The sequence below is a fragment of the Cetorhinus maximus genome, chromosome 17 (assembly GCF_964194155.1).
Source record: "Cetorhinus maximus chromosome 17, sCetMax3.hap1.1, whole genome shotgun sequence".
Lineage (NCBI taxonomy): Eukaryota > Metazoa > Chordata > Chondrichthyes > Lamniformes > Cetorhinidae > Cetorhinus > Cetorhinus maximus.
In genome coordinates this window covers 103,608,853-103,623,459 of record NC_135895.1, presented here as the reverse complement: position 1 = coordinate 103,623,459, position 14,607 = coordinate 103,608,853, and the positions used below count along the sequence as shown (strand labels likewise).

Genomic DNA, 14,607 nt, shown 5'->3' with positions numbered 1-14,607 from the left:
ATAAATGACTTGGACATTGGAATACAATGAAAAATTTCAGAATTTGCCAAGAATACCAAGCTTTGAGGTGTGACAAACAATGATAACATTCAATTGCAACAGGACATAGGCTAGCAGAATGGGCTGACGTGGCAAATGGAATTTCTTACATAGTGTGAGGTGATGCACTTTGGCAGATGGGATAGGGTGAGGCAATATATTCTTAATGGCACAGTTCAAGAGGGTGTGCAGGGACAGAAGGACCCTGGGGTTCATGTGCATAGATTTTTGAAGGTGGGAGGCCGTGTTAAAAGCGTAGTTAGCAAAACATATAGTATCTTGGGCTTCATAAATAAGAGGTATTGAATGCAAAAGCAGGAAGCTATACTGAACCTTTATAAGGCTCTGGTTAGGCACAAATGGAATATTGCATCCAGTTCAGGTCTACACATTTTCAGATGGAAGTGAAGATCCTTGAGAGGGTGCAGAGGAGATTTACCAGAATAATTCCAGGAATGAGGGAATTTAACTGCAAGGTTAGATTAGAGAAGCTGGCATTGTTGTCCTTGGAGCAAAGGAGATTGAGGGGAGATTTGTTAGAGGTGTACAAGATTATGGCAGATGTAGATAAGAAAAGGTAACTCCATTAGCTGATGGTACATGGACTAGGAAACACAGATTTACTGTTTTGGCAAGAGATGCAGGGGGATATGAAGAAGTACTTTTTTTTACGCAGTGCATGTTAAATAGCCTGGAACTTGTTGCTTAAAAAGTGGTGGAAGCCGAGATGGTCAATGATTTCAAAAGGAAATTGGATGGACACTTGAGGAAAATAAACTTGTCGGGCAACAGGGATAAAGTGGGGCAGTAGTCCTGACTGGATTGCTCTACAGAGTTAACATGGGGTCGATGGACTGAATGACCTCCTTCTGTGCCATTATGCCTCTATGACCATTTGTTGTCAGGGCCTGTGCTAGAATGGAGAAACAAAGTATTTTGAAAGGGCTTTTGTTAAATTTCCCCTTTTAAATAGAAGTACCAGTCACTGACACAAGTGAAAATTCTTGTGAATGGATCACTAAGTTCTGCAGATAACCTCCAAGTGATGGATTTAACACTTAAATTATTATTTTGATGCACATATCTTTCATGTTCTGCATTAGTGATAATTAGACATTAATATTCCAGGGTTCTACTGCTGAGGTAATGACTAATGAGTTACAGATGTGATATCATTCACAATTGAAGTACCATAGCAATGTCAGTTGAATGGCTGCCTCTGTTCAGGACTGCTTGAAAGTAGCAGTGGCACACTGATAAATCGCATATTATAATCTGCAATCTTCCCCATTCATTAATTTCTACGCACTATTAGGACCTACCGTTATTCATTTGCATAGAGGTAGGGTTGAAAGAATGATCACTTAGACATACCATCTAAAAAATATGTGCCCCTCTGTTGCTGCTTTAATCAGGGAGTCTTTCCCTCACACCTCCAATATGTCGAAAGCCTCTCTCTGAACTCTGTTTTTTCACTATTAATGGTGTCAGTTTTAGCTATGTTCCCACTCCAGGGGCTTGAGCACAAAATTAAGGTAGACACTCCTATGTAGCACTGAGGAAGTGTTGTACCTTTGGATGAGGGCTTGCCTAACCCCTTAGGTGGGCATAAAATATCGCTATTTCAAAGAAGAGCAGGAGAGTTCTATTTGGCGACCTAGACAATATTTATCCCTCAGTCAATCTATTGAAACCAGATTATCTAATCATTATCATATTGCTGCGTGGGCCCGTGCTGTGCACAAATTTGCTACTGCTTTCCTACTTTACAACAGTTTCTACACTTCAATAAAGTACTTCATTGGCTAGAAAGCATTTTGGGAAGCTGTGAAGTTGTGAAAGGTATAATAATGCAAGTCTTTTTCTATTCACTTCCGAAGGGAGAGCTATCAGATGCTTGTGGGGGGAGGGGGGAGGTTTGGCTGATGGAATCTTTGAGATTTTCAATACAGTGGGTTGTCTATATCAGTTGTTGTGATGACAATGAGGGACCACACACTTAAGATGATCACAAAAAGAATTAGAGAACTTAAGAGAAAAAAATCTTTGCATACAAGAGGTATAGTGGAATTATTTGCAGAAAATATTATTGAAGCAGAGTCCAGAAAATCGCCTAAGATGAAATCAATTGCTTAAAATATTAGAGGTTAGAGAGAGAGAGAGAAAGCAGGAGAATGGGATTAGCAAAGTGGCTCATTTGTAGAATAATACAGCTGTGAGCTTGATCTGTTGAGTGGCCTGTTTCTGTGCTGAATATTTTATGATTTTATGAAGAGCATGACAAATATTGGGAAAAGTCCCCCCTCTCAGCATCATATAATGTCCGATTTTGTGAATACCTTGATAGTGGATCATCATTAAGCCCAATCCTGCCCCTAACCTTTTTTCCACCTGAATACTTTCAGTAGAGATTGCCAGATTGTGACCAAGAACAGAAGTACGGGCTTCAAGTCAGCCAGGCATTAGCTATCAAATATAAACCACTTGAAAGCTTCAAAAGTATCAACAAAGCACGAAAGCAATAATTTTTAAAATTCTGTGAACTCAACAGTTTTGATATCCTTGTCTCATGCCAGAGGTGGCTTCATGCATAGATTGGATCCTCATCCCTGTGGGAAACACAATGCAGAGCCTGCAATCTGCCATTGTGCTTCAGTATGCCGACATGCTGCATCATTGACTGCTTCCAATAATCTGCAAATTTTTCCCTCAAACTCCTTTTGAGAGGGGATTTTTTTATCAGCATTATTGGAATTTGCTAGTTTTAACACATTTCAAGTGCTTCAGTTTACATGTAATACTTTACAGCTAGTATAACCATTAGTTAAATTTACCTGTTAAAACCAAAACATGATGATAAATGTGCCAAATGCAGGCAAAATTAATTATCGAAATAAATCATGCAAGTGATACCCAATATGAGAACCCCACGTACTATTTATATATTCAGCTGAATCAGTGACTGTTTATGCTTTAAGAGAAGAATTCTGCTAGAATTTCATTTGGCAATTTGAGCATTGAAGACAAATATCACTCGGTGACCTGCATTTGAACATGTTTTACATTTTCAATTTCCTCTATTATTGAAATTAGATGTAACCTTAAAGCCTTATTACAGTTAACTTCTTAGAATTAGTTGCAGTTATAGTGAACATAATTGTCTTGGGGCATGGTCAACAGTAGGAAAGCAGCATAATGGCCTCAATTGCCGTTGACAGGTCGGTGGGTGCACAGCTGATTTTGCTGCGCCCTGCCTACCAGAAAATTTAAATGGGGCGCGGTGACATTGGGAGTTCCGCCCGACGTCACCGCGCGTCATTTTATGCATCGGCGAGCAGGCCCCGCGCCTCCGCTCGCCAATGGGAAAATCCTGCCCATGGATTCTTCCCAGTGGCCAACAGACAATGAAGCCTTTCTTTGCTATCTTGCTTTGTAGCACAACATTTTGAAGTGTGAAACTTGACTAACGTTAAGTGCAAAGCTTGCATGACTAATTTTGTGCACATCAATGGAAGTTTATTATGTAAAAAGGTAATCATGCTCAGATTCTTCATAGCTTCAATATTTGCTAACTTTATTAAAATGACAGAGGATTTGGAATAGATAACTTGGTCAGTGTTACTGGATGTAAATGATACCAATGCAGAATATAAATGGCAAGTGTTTAGGAGTGAACAAAACAAATGGTAGCCATGTATGTACGTAGCCAAATTCAAAGGAAGGCTACATGGTAAGAAAGAACCAAAATGACTGATCATACGTGATACCAAATAAGATGAGCAATTTTTAAAATATAAATTTAATGTATATAATAGAGCAAAATAAATGAGTATCAAAACAATTAAAAACGCTAAGGATGCGAATAGATCAGCTAAGCACATCTATGCTACCAATGGAGAAACCATTTTCAGCTACACAATGAGTCAGAGGACCATTAAAGTCTGTATTAGATTGCTGAAAGGTGCTCAAGGACAGGTCGCACAGGACTCAGAGTGTGGCAAAGATACTAATTTTATGAGAGTCTTTGCTCTTGAGATGATGTGCGCTGCATGAAATGGCGCTGATAATAAAATTGTAGCAAAATAGACGCCACTATTGTTTGAGAAAGAATCAGGAGCTTTAAAATACATTGAGCTCCCAAGCCAGGTGACTTCCTCTGAGGACCTTTTAAGGAGATGGGACATAGGCTGTGCAAGCCCCTCTTGTCCTCATCTTTCACATCTGGCTGGAATTGGGGGCTTTGGCCAAGCACTGCGGGGATGCTAGCTTAGTTCCAAATGGGGCGGGGGAAAAGGCAACTGTAGGTTCATTAGCTTGATATCAGTATAAGACAAAATGCTTGAGGAAATTACTATAGGGCCACTGGTTAGGGAAGACATATCAGGAACATTGAACATGGCTTCTGGAAAAGAAAAATATGTCTTGCCAAATTGATTAATTTTTTTGAAGGATTTAGTGAATGAGAATGCCTGATTGACACTCTACCTGGTCAAATACTAAATATGTATAGCATTATAAAGAGATCAATGAAATAAAAAGAGCTGAACATTTTAGTGCATTCATCTCTAAAGGTCATGACCAGTGTTGTGAAACTATAACCAAAGTGAATAGGAGTTTTGATTATATTTGCAGGGCAATTTGATTTAAAACAAAGCATGCCATTTTATTCTTGGCTAAAATATTGTAACCAGTTTTGGTCTCCTCATTAAACGAGGGGTGTTAAGAGTGGAGAAGAGGGCCACATAGTTAATTACCACTGTAAAACACCTTAGTTGTCTCATTAAAACAAGTTTAGTCTCTCTGCTTAGAGAAGCATAAACGTGAGGATAATTCGATAAAGGTTTATAAGATAATGGTGGGACTAAATTGTACTAATGTCGATCAATTATTTCAACTGTATGGGTTGGGGGCTAATTAGAGGTCATGCTTATAAGCATTGTAAGGTCAGAACCAGTTGGATGTTGGGCAGTTCCTCCTTTCCTGGAGAATTGCCGACCTATGGAACAGGTTGCCACAATGATGAATGTTTATTTCCTATTCCTTCAAGTTAGAGTTGGATCTGTTTTTGCCAAGGGTGGAGATCAAGAGGCAGAATTCCTGTAACATAAATCATGGCCAATGTGATATCCTTGGCTGCTTTCAATCACTTAAGGGGATCAGAGAGGGATTTTCCATTTCCACACCCTGTTTCTGTCTAATTGGTCTGATCTTTTCAATGTTATTTTTCCTTTTCCCAGTAGATTACATGGCTCCCAGTGGATAGGTATTTATTTAAATGCATAAAGCATTACAATTATGAGGGACAAGCTAGATGGACCCACTAGGTCTGTATGTTCATATACTGTTAGACAGTTCAATATTCAAATTCTGCATGGAAATACCCTTAAGTAGATCAAATCTGTAAACTTGGGAACACTCTGAAGTTCCTGAATTGAGGCACTGCATAGACAAAATTCTGTTCTGACTCTCATAACTCAGTCTTCATAACTGTTCCCACCTCTGGTCACATTTGTTCAAGTTTAGGCTACAGCATCATGCAGCTTTCAGCACAATCAAAATTGAATGCAAGCTTCAGTCCAATGCAAATTCAAGTCAGTAACTAGCACCAAGGTTCAACAGGAGGAAGCAGAACCAAATGCTTACCAGTGGAATCCCTTCATTCGCATATGTGGGCCTGAAAGCCGAGCTAGCTGAAGTTAATTGGGATACTAAGCTAGGGGATAGATCAATAGAGAAGCAGTGGCAGACATTTAAGGCAATAATTCAGAATGCTCAGAATAAGTATATTCCTATTATAAAGAAAAATTCTAAAGGGAGGGCCCACTATCTGTGAGGAATTGCAAATGATGCTGAACATTGTGCAATCATCAATGAATACCCCCACTTCTGACCTTATGATGGAAGGAAGGTCATTGATGAAGCAGCTGAAGATGGTTGGGCCTAGGACAGTATTCTAAGGAACTCCTGCAGTGATGTCCTGGGACTGAGGTGATTGACCTACAACAGCCACAATCATCTCCCTTTGCACTAGGGAAGACTTCAATTTTCCCCTTGATTTCCAATGATTCCAGTTTTGCTCAGGCTCCTTAATGCCATACTAGGTCAAATACTGCCTTGATGTCAAGGGCAGTCACTCTTGCCTCACCCCTAGAGTTCAGCTGTTTTGTCTATGTTTGAACCAAAACATTCTTGCTAGCAAGGAAATCAAAGGTGTAGGACTTGAAATGAAAACAGATCAGCCATGATCGTATTGAATGGCAGTGCAGGCTCGAGGGGCCGAATGGCCTACTTCTGCTCCTATTTCGTATGTTCGTATTTTCTCAAAGATTCTTTGTGTCATGGTCTCAGTTATGAATTTTTTCCAACCTATCTCTGTCTTTGTTAAGTTGTATATCAGAGTGTTGACTCCTTCCTGATATGCAACTAGACAGATTTATTCGTTCATGGAATGTGGGTGTTGCCAGCTAGGCTAATTGCCCTCGTTTAGAGTCATATGACAGATTTCCTTCCTTAAAGGACGTTAGTGAACCCGATGGGTTTTTACAACAATCGGCAACCAGACATCATGGTCATCATCAGACTTTTAATTCCAGATATTTATTGGATTCAAATTTCGAACCCGGGTTCCCAGAGCACTACCGTGGGTCTCTGGAATGCTAGTCCAGTGACAATACCTCTATGCCACCGCACTGATTTAGGCTCTGCGCGGTTGGCTATGATTGTGTTGCCTAGCTTACAGGTGGAGTTGAGCATTTTTTTCATAGGAACGGTTCACTTTTTTGAGCACTTATTTCAAATGCCTTTGAGTTGCAATATTCCTTTGCCCCTTATTTAGTACCTGTCTTAATTCATAAACATCATGAACAGATTGAAATTTCTTGATTTAAAGTCTAATTGCCTGACTTTGCCAACCAACCTTGTAAATCTATCAAGATTTCCTAGGTTTTCATTTTCCTTCAATAATTTAGACTTAAATATGAAACTTGATTGGGAGAATGATAAACTACCATTGTGGCTATGAAACAATAAAGGTTTTACAGAGTCCTTGTAATGTACATCTGAGTTTAGAGTTGACTTGACATTAGCTACTACAACAGTAAGCATGCAGTGGGATCATTTGCCATTGACCTTGCAGTATGCAAAATTTGAAATGAAGGTGAATTAAAAGTTCCACTCGCTGGAAACAGCAAGTTCGAAAACCAAAATCTCTCTTTTCCAAAGATACAGCACTGGAATCTATCAATGACATGTTTTATGTAGCAGATTCTGATTGTGTGTATTTCTGGACTTCCTCTTGCCCCACTGCTGCTGTTCAACAACACAACTTTACACACTGACTTGACAAAGTCAGCATATCTATGTTTGGGAATCATTGGTTGTCAAAGATACTGTCCCAATTGACTAAGACTTACGCACTGAAAACTCAGGAATGCTAGTATTTATGTTGTATTTAACAGTCTTTTACAATACAACTATTCCCATGTGGTACAGCTAGAGATAGAGAATGTGTTAAGTTCTATACAATACAATCTATTACCTCTGCTCTACTACTTTATTAAACAATTTTGAAAGCCTGATTTTAATGTTGGTTGGTCTGTAGAGGCAAAAGCGCATCCCCAAGCAATTCAGTGATGATAATTCTTCAGTGACTCCTTAGGGTGCATCAAAGGGACAAAATCATTGCATAAATTCTTTTGGGCCTTTGTGTTATCAGTTTTAATTCGTTCTCTTTATACATTAGATTCGAGTCTTGTTTGGGAACAAGGTTATTGAATAGCTGGGTACTAGTAATACAGCACATTCAGCAAAAGAAGCAGTAAACAATTTCATCTCGGAGAGAAAGGTGCAGTTAAAAGCAGTGGAATACAACAACTAAAGATCTAAAGATTGTTTGACCTGCAAAATAAACTAGAAAATGGAGTGTGATAAACAGTAGTGTCTGTTAATTAATAAAAAGTGGAGATTGGGAGTTGTCAAGGGCTGAGTTACTGAAGGCAATGGCTTGGGAGGGAGGAATATAATTGATCACGGCTCAAGACATGTCACTGCCTTCAACTATCAACCGAAGTAGAGGTTTTTAATGAAAAACACCTTGAATATCAAAATGAACCATACTGTTTGATATTTTGAGCATGTTTCTTTGATAATTAAGAGCAGCAATGCTCCAAAACACTGTAACCATGCAGCCAGACTTCAAGCTGTTGGGGTCTTCCAGTTTTGATAAATAGCCCATTTGACAGTTAAAAGACCATACATCAATAATCTATAACTATGACTATAACTGTGGAACCCAGTTTAATTTGTTGACAGCTGCTCAAGTTGGAAGAAAGAAACTTCCTCCAGAATTTCCTTACAGCCTCAAGGCATATGACTGGGGACCCTATCTCTTTCCATTTCCAGCTTAAGCCCTTATTTTGAGACTCATTCATTCAATTGGGTATTCCTTTTGAGAAAGAACCCTTTACTAATTTCTCAATTTTACCATCTGAGACAAGAATAACAAAATTCTAACACCATGATTGAGCTCTAATGGACCATGGTTTAAAATAGCTGATAACACTTGAGTGTACAGTCAAGCTGCCCAAAGCATGGTTTATTCCAATAATTGTTTAATAAAGTAGTAGATTGTACTATATGTTAGAGCTTAATATATTCTCTATCTGCAGCTGTACTGCACGAGAATAGCTGTATTGTAGCATCTTGGTTCAGGGACTCAAACATGGGATTAATTTCCACATGTTAGACTTGTGAACAATTGTTCCATTTATTGTTAAGAACCTCTTTCATGAACCCTTTTGCTAAATATTTAAAGTCCTAGCTCTTTGTCATGCATAATCACACAACTTTTGATTCAATGAACTTCTTCATATGACATAAATGGACCTTATAATTAAAATCACTAAGTGGGATTCGAAAGAGAACCACTCAGTTAATTATATGGTAGTGCAATTTTAATATTTTTACTGCTTACTTCACTACTATTCTGATGTAAGCACTTATTAGACATCCTTACCAAACGTGGAAATGGTGAGTAGAAAAAAAATGCAATAATGTGTTTCACTTGCAGCTTTGTTTTGTTTTAACTTTCTACAACATGACACTTGTTAAAACATTTTTAGTTATATTGTTAACAAAATAATCTTTAAGCAGAATTGTTTAAAACAGTGATGTCCAGTAATTGAGAAAATGTGATGAACAAAGTATTCCTACTAATAGTTTCTGACTCTCCACTTGTTGTAAAAACATTAAATTAAGTAAAGAAATGAATATTTTCCACTAGGATCTGTCTGATTATTTGCGATCAGGGATATACAAGTCAAAGGCTAGAACCCTCAAAAGTTTTGGATGAAGTCTTTCGGGGGAGGAAATTAGGTAGAGCAAAGGAGCAGGGGTACAAAATTTGCTGTAGGTGAAACCATAATTGGATTAGTTGTAATGCATGTTGGAATGTTTTCTCTAGTACTGCATTTATCTGCATATTGTAACAGTGTCCTTTTTTAATGCATGTTTTTCTTTACCAACAGTTTCACAGGCAAGGCCACCACCAAATCAAAAGAAGGGTAAGAGCCAATATTCAGCACTTAACTCGTCTTTTAAGTATTAGATTCGAGGCAAATTCACACCTCTGTAGCCATAAAATATTATAGTAAGGTTTTGCTAAACAATATTATTACCAAAATGATCTTGGTGTTCTTGCATTAAAATATAAATAATTGGCAGAGGTGTTTGCATTTATAAGCTGCATAAATCAGGACTGAATTAATGATGGAATTTCCTGTGATTTAAAGAAGAAACTATTATTTTTAGTCCCAGACTTTTTTGACTAATAGAAAACTTCAAAGAACTGTCTCCTACTTCCAGGTTCTCGGACTCCTATCATTATTATTCCAGCAGCTACCACTTCTTTAATTACCATGCTGAATGCAAAAGATCTCTTGCAGGACTTGAAGTAAGTTTTTTTTAATTCATTCATTCATGGAATGTGGGCTTCGCTGGCTAGGCCAACATTTATTGCCCATCCCTAATTGCCCTTGAGAAGGTGGTAGTGAACTGCCTTCTTGAACTGCTGCAGTCCATGTGGTGTAGGTACACCCACAGTGCTGTTAGGGAGGGAGTTCTAGGATTTGACCCAGTGACAGTGAAGGAACAGCGATATATTTCCCAGTCAGAATGGGAGGGGAACTTCCAGGTGTTGGTGTTCCCATCTATATGCTGCCCTTGTCCTTCGAGATGGTACTGGTCATGGGTTTGAAAAGCATGTCAAAGGAGCCTTGGTGAGTTTCTGCAATGCATCTTGTAGATGGTACACACTGCTGCTACTGTGCATGGATGGTGGAGGGAGTGAATGCTTGCGGATGGGGTGCCAATCAAGCGGGCAGCTTTGTCCTGGATGGGTGTGAAGCTTCTTGAGTGTTGTTGGAGCTGAAAGAGCTATTTTTTGGAAACTACAATTTCCATACTAATTTGCACATCTTGCCTGGTTTAACTTTGTAATAAGCAAAAGTATTTTCTATATATTTATGTTTTTCTCTCGGCTCAAATAAGTAAGACCATTGCCCCTCTGGCACTATGATAGAAATTTTGGGTTGCAGACTTTCTGGCCATTGGTAGCTTTGTTTTGTAATTAGAAAGTAACAGGTGAAGTGAGGTTTGGCCAGCTAGATTTGCTCTTCCATTTGGAGCTGAGGTACATCTCTTTGGAGCCCTGAAGTTTCAATGTGGTTATGATGCTGTGACCTGTATTGTTAGGCTACAGCATGCCAGTACACAGATTGTTGTTGCTGGAGATTGTACAGAATTTCACACTGGAAATAACTAGATGCCATTCCTATAAAGGAATGGAATTAAGCAGAGACAAAGTTAAATCTGCTCCCTTAACAGAATTCAATAAATGTGCCAGGCATAATCATCTGCTATGTGATTTTTTTGTAGCATTCCCTTGTGGCTATGTACCTTCAGTTCCTCATTTCAGTGTCAGCACTAGCATTCATTCAAACCCGTTCTGTCCATTTGTGAGCTAGTTTTTTTCTCATTTAAAAATAAGTTAATTATGTAGATGTGAAAAATATGTTACAATTATGTTCATGTACGCATTGCAGTAGGCTTCCTGTGGAGAATAATTTAAATGTGGTCATGTGTTTTAAAAGAAATAGCACGACATTTGGCCGCTGTTTATTATGAGTGGAGGTTACCTCACCTTAAGTGAATATACCTGGTGTGAAAAATGTCAATCAAGTAAAAGACCTTATTGCATTGAGTTGTAGACACATTTACCGAATCCACATGTTCTCTGCTGAAAGGTATAGGCTGTATATGCATGTATGCCAACTAAAATAGTCATTTAAAAAAAAGCCACAAATTATCTGAATAAATTATTTTAAAATAATTTAAGGTGAAAGCTTCTATTAACAAAATTACCCAGAATCCTAGTTAGTTTATATTTGCTAAAGTTTTCTGACAAATTGTCATTTAAAAGTAAATCTAATATTGGATAGAATGATTTAGGAATATCATTAAACCAGGAAAGGGACTGTTTGTAATTTTCAGTTACAAACTAATATAGCATTTTGAAGTTATTTTCCTGAAATTGATCATCCGAGCAGTAGAAAAACTTGATGTCCTTGTCACAATGTAAAATGATAACATATTGCAGGCAAGTTTCTAACTCACCTTTGAGCCGATAGTTGAGGGATCAAAACAAAAATGACACTTTAGGAAAAAGAAAGAAAACAAACCCTTGAAAAACAGAATATGACAAGGAAAATTGATCACCTTCTGAACTCCGTAATGTGTAAAATTTACCTATTTCAATGGGTTATTACTTTTTTGAAATGAAACAAATGATTGTATATTTTGAGCCTTGAATTATTTTTCAAAACTCTGATGTTAAGACAAAAGAACAAAGAACAATTGTAAAGAGGTACTTAATTACAACTAAATAAAATTATAGAACAATCAAGACTATTGAAGCATTTTTATTTTAGTAAAAATGGTTCTTAAAATTTTGACAGCTTGTATTTAAACTTTAAACTTGATTGGTAGGGAATCATTGACACCATCAGATAACATGGGACATGAAGGGAAGTTGGGTAGTCAGGATTGGATATGGGGGTTGAGGAAACAGCTGCTAAGTATGAGTTGAGCTTGAGAAAGGCCGGAGGGCTGTAGGCGAACCTAGAGACACAGATTTGGGTTTACAGAGGCAGGGGTTTGGCTTAGTGGAGAAGAATAGGGAAACAGCTAAACAGATGTTCTGTACCTTGGTGACGAAGAAATGTATGAGCTCCCCACGTTCTCGGAATTGAGGGTTCAAAGAGGTAGCTGGTATTAAAGCAAAGGGAGCCTATGGTTAATCTGCCATGCAGAATGTTTCTGAAGTAGTGGGTTATTTTTGTAAATTTACCCAAGGCTATCTAAATTTATTTAACGTGGATACCTAATTGTCCTAAATACAGTTCCATTGATAACTTAGTTGGCAGTTCAGTAAAGAACAGTCCCAGATTTGTTTGTAGTTTGTGCTGTATTAGCTAATTTCAACTGGGGTGACAATTAACTGTAGTATATCTGAGATGAGGAGAATGCAATCAGTATTCCTGACCCTAATTGCTATTCAGTAACTCCTTTGAGCAGAAGTTGAGTTCAGGTTCAGTTGTAATGCCCTTCATAGTTGGATAGTCCTCCGATTTCTATGTGAACGATTGCCAGTTGACCAAGTTGCCAGAAAGTTGTTAATGTCCGTGCTTCCAGCAAGAATTAATACCTTCAGGTGAGGAGGAAGGAAGCTAGAAATAGAGAAAAAACTTCAACAAAAAAAAAATGTATATGCCCTAAAACACTTTGTACCAGCATGCATGTTTGTTATAATAGCTGCAACTCTTTGGGTACACAATATCCACTCAATTTTGCAGAATGTATACACATTTAGTGTCCTGTGAATGCACATTTTCTGTAAATATTTACGTTGAATGTTTTTAAAATTAAATTATGTGGGATGGGAAATTTTGGAACATTTTTATTTTTATAACACCCGTAGAAATATGAATAACATATAAAATGACAGATATAGTTGCCAAATGTAAAGTACAGCATTCACCAAGTTTTAAATTAAATCCAATGAATTCTGAAAAGTGGCTTGTTTGCCTTTCTCCTATGGATGTAATTGAAACATGCAGTAAGATTGTTGAATGGACTGAGACTGAGATTGCAAGTGAGACTTAGCAAAAATAGTACATCTAGTGTGTAATGTATACAATTTGGAGATGATAGGTTTTTACAGTCAACTTGTGAGTCACATGGTACTAAATATGATGAAAGAGGATCAGTGCAATATTAAAGATGATGTAGAACATTGAAGGGATGCTATACACAATGTCATTTTTGTAAACAATACAAGAATGTATTTGTTCATCAGTTAGAATCGATGATATTGCCCTAAATTCAGGGTTTAATAGATAATCTGAATTGTACAGAATTGTAAGTTCTACATGATACTGTTAACACACAAATTATCAAATTTTAAATCTAGTATTTATGGAAACTTAAGTAAAAGCACAAAAGTAAGCTTCTATGAGAGATTCTGGTAGGTGGCCAATTAGTCAAAGTAATGAAAACCTGACTGAATCTTACCCAGATTCTAAAATTGTATCTATTTGAGTTTTATTGAATAGTAGCATATGTGCAGTATTTGATTATGGACATGATACCATGTAGTAGTAGAAGGTTTCAAAGTGTTCATAATTGGAAAGGGTTGGAGATTTAAGTTTAAAATTGTTATATGCAGCATTTGGGATAAACATTGTTAATTTTTTTGCGTGTTGGCAATGAGTCCCTTTTCTTGCTAACTTTTTTGATTTGATGGTGTGACTGAACATTTTGTGTTGTTGGTATCAATCAATCTTCCAAGTAAAATCCTCAATTAACCACCAGGAATTGTAAAATGAAATTTTGTACACTTAACATTTGCAGGCATATGCACATTTATGTAATGCTGGCCTATCTTTAGTTTTGTAGTCTGGAACCTGGTGCTGTGATGTTAGTCGGTACTCTTAGATTTTCCTGGACTGAACTTTTGAATTAAAACTCGGGTTCCTATAAGTCGATCACCATTATTAAACTTGGAAGAAAGAATCTTACCACCTGTCCACATCCTCGCCACCACCCACCATCCCCCCATCCAACCTTGCCATCCAACCACATCCCCCTTTCTCCCTTTCTCCCCACCCATGTGAAGTATAAAATTTCAAATCTGCAAGCTTTCTTAATTTAAGATTGTTTAGATTGGAAAATATCACTATTCTTAGCCGACTCCTTTAAAATTCAGGTTCTTTATTTTTTTGTATAGTGCCTTTCATGACCTCAGACTGTCCCAAAATGCCTTGCAGGCAATGAAGCACTTTTTAAGCATAGATACTGTTGGAAACATGGCAGTCAGTGTCTACACAGCAAGGTTCCAAAAACAGGAATGAGTTCACGACCAGATAATCTGCTTATTTACTGATGTTGGTTGAGGAATAAATATTGGCCAGAACACAGGGGAGAGCTCCCATGCTCCTCTTCACTTACTGCTGT

At 37.7% G+C, this 14,607-nt stretch overlaps 1 protein-coding gene across 1 annotated transcript in view; it reads left to right on the top strand.

Moving 5' to 3' along the window:
- Window positions 1–14,607, top strand: part of cdc73 (cell division cycle 73, Paf1/RNA polymerase II complex component, homolog (S. cerevisiae)) — a 357,191-nt gene that overhangs the window by 222,243 nt on the left and 120,341 nt on the right. Inside the window, exons 12-13 of the mRNA XM_078561735.1 lie at window positions 9,564–9,599; window positions 9,901–9,988. Coding sequence (XP_078417861.1) covers window positions 9,564–9,599; window positions 9,901–9,988 — 124 coding nt within the window. The remainder of the gene's footprint in view (window positions 1–9,563; window positions 9,600–9,900; window positions 9,989–14,607) is intronic.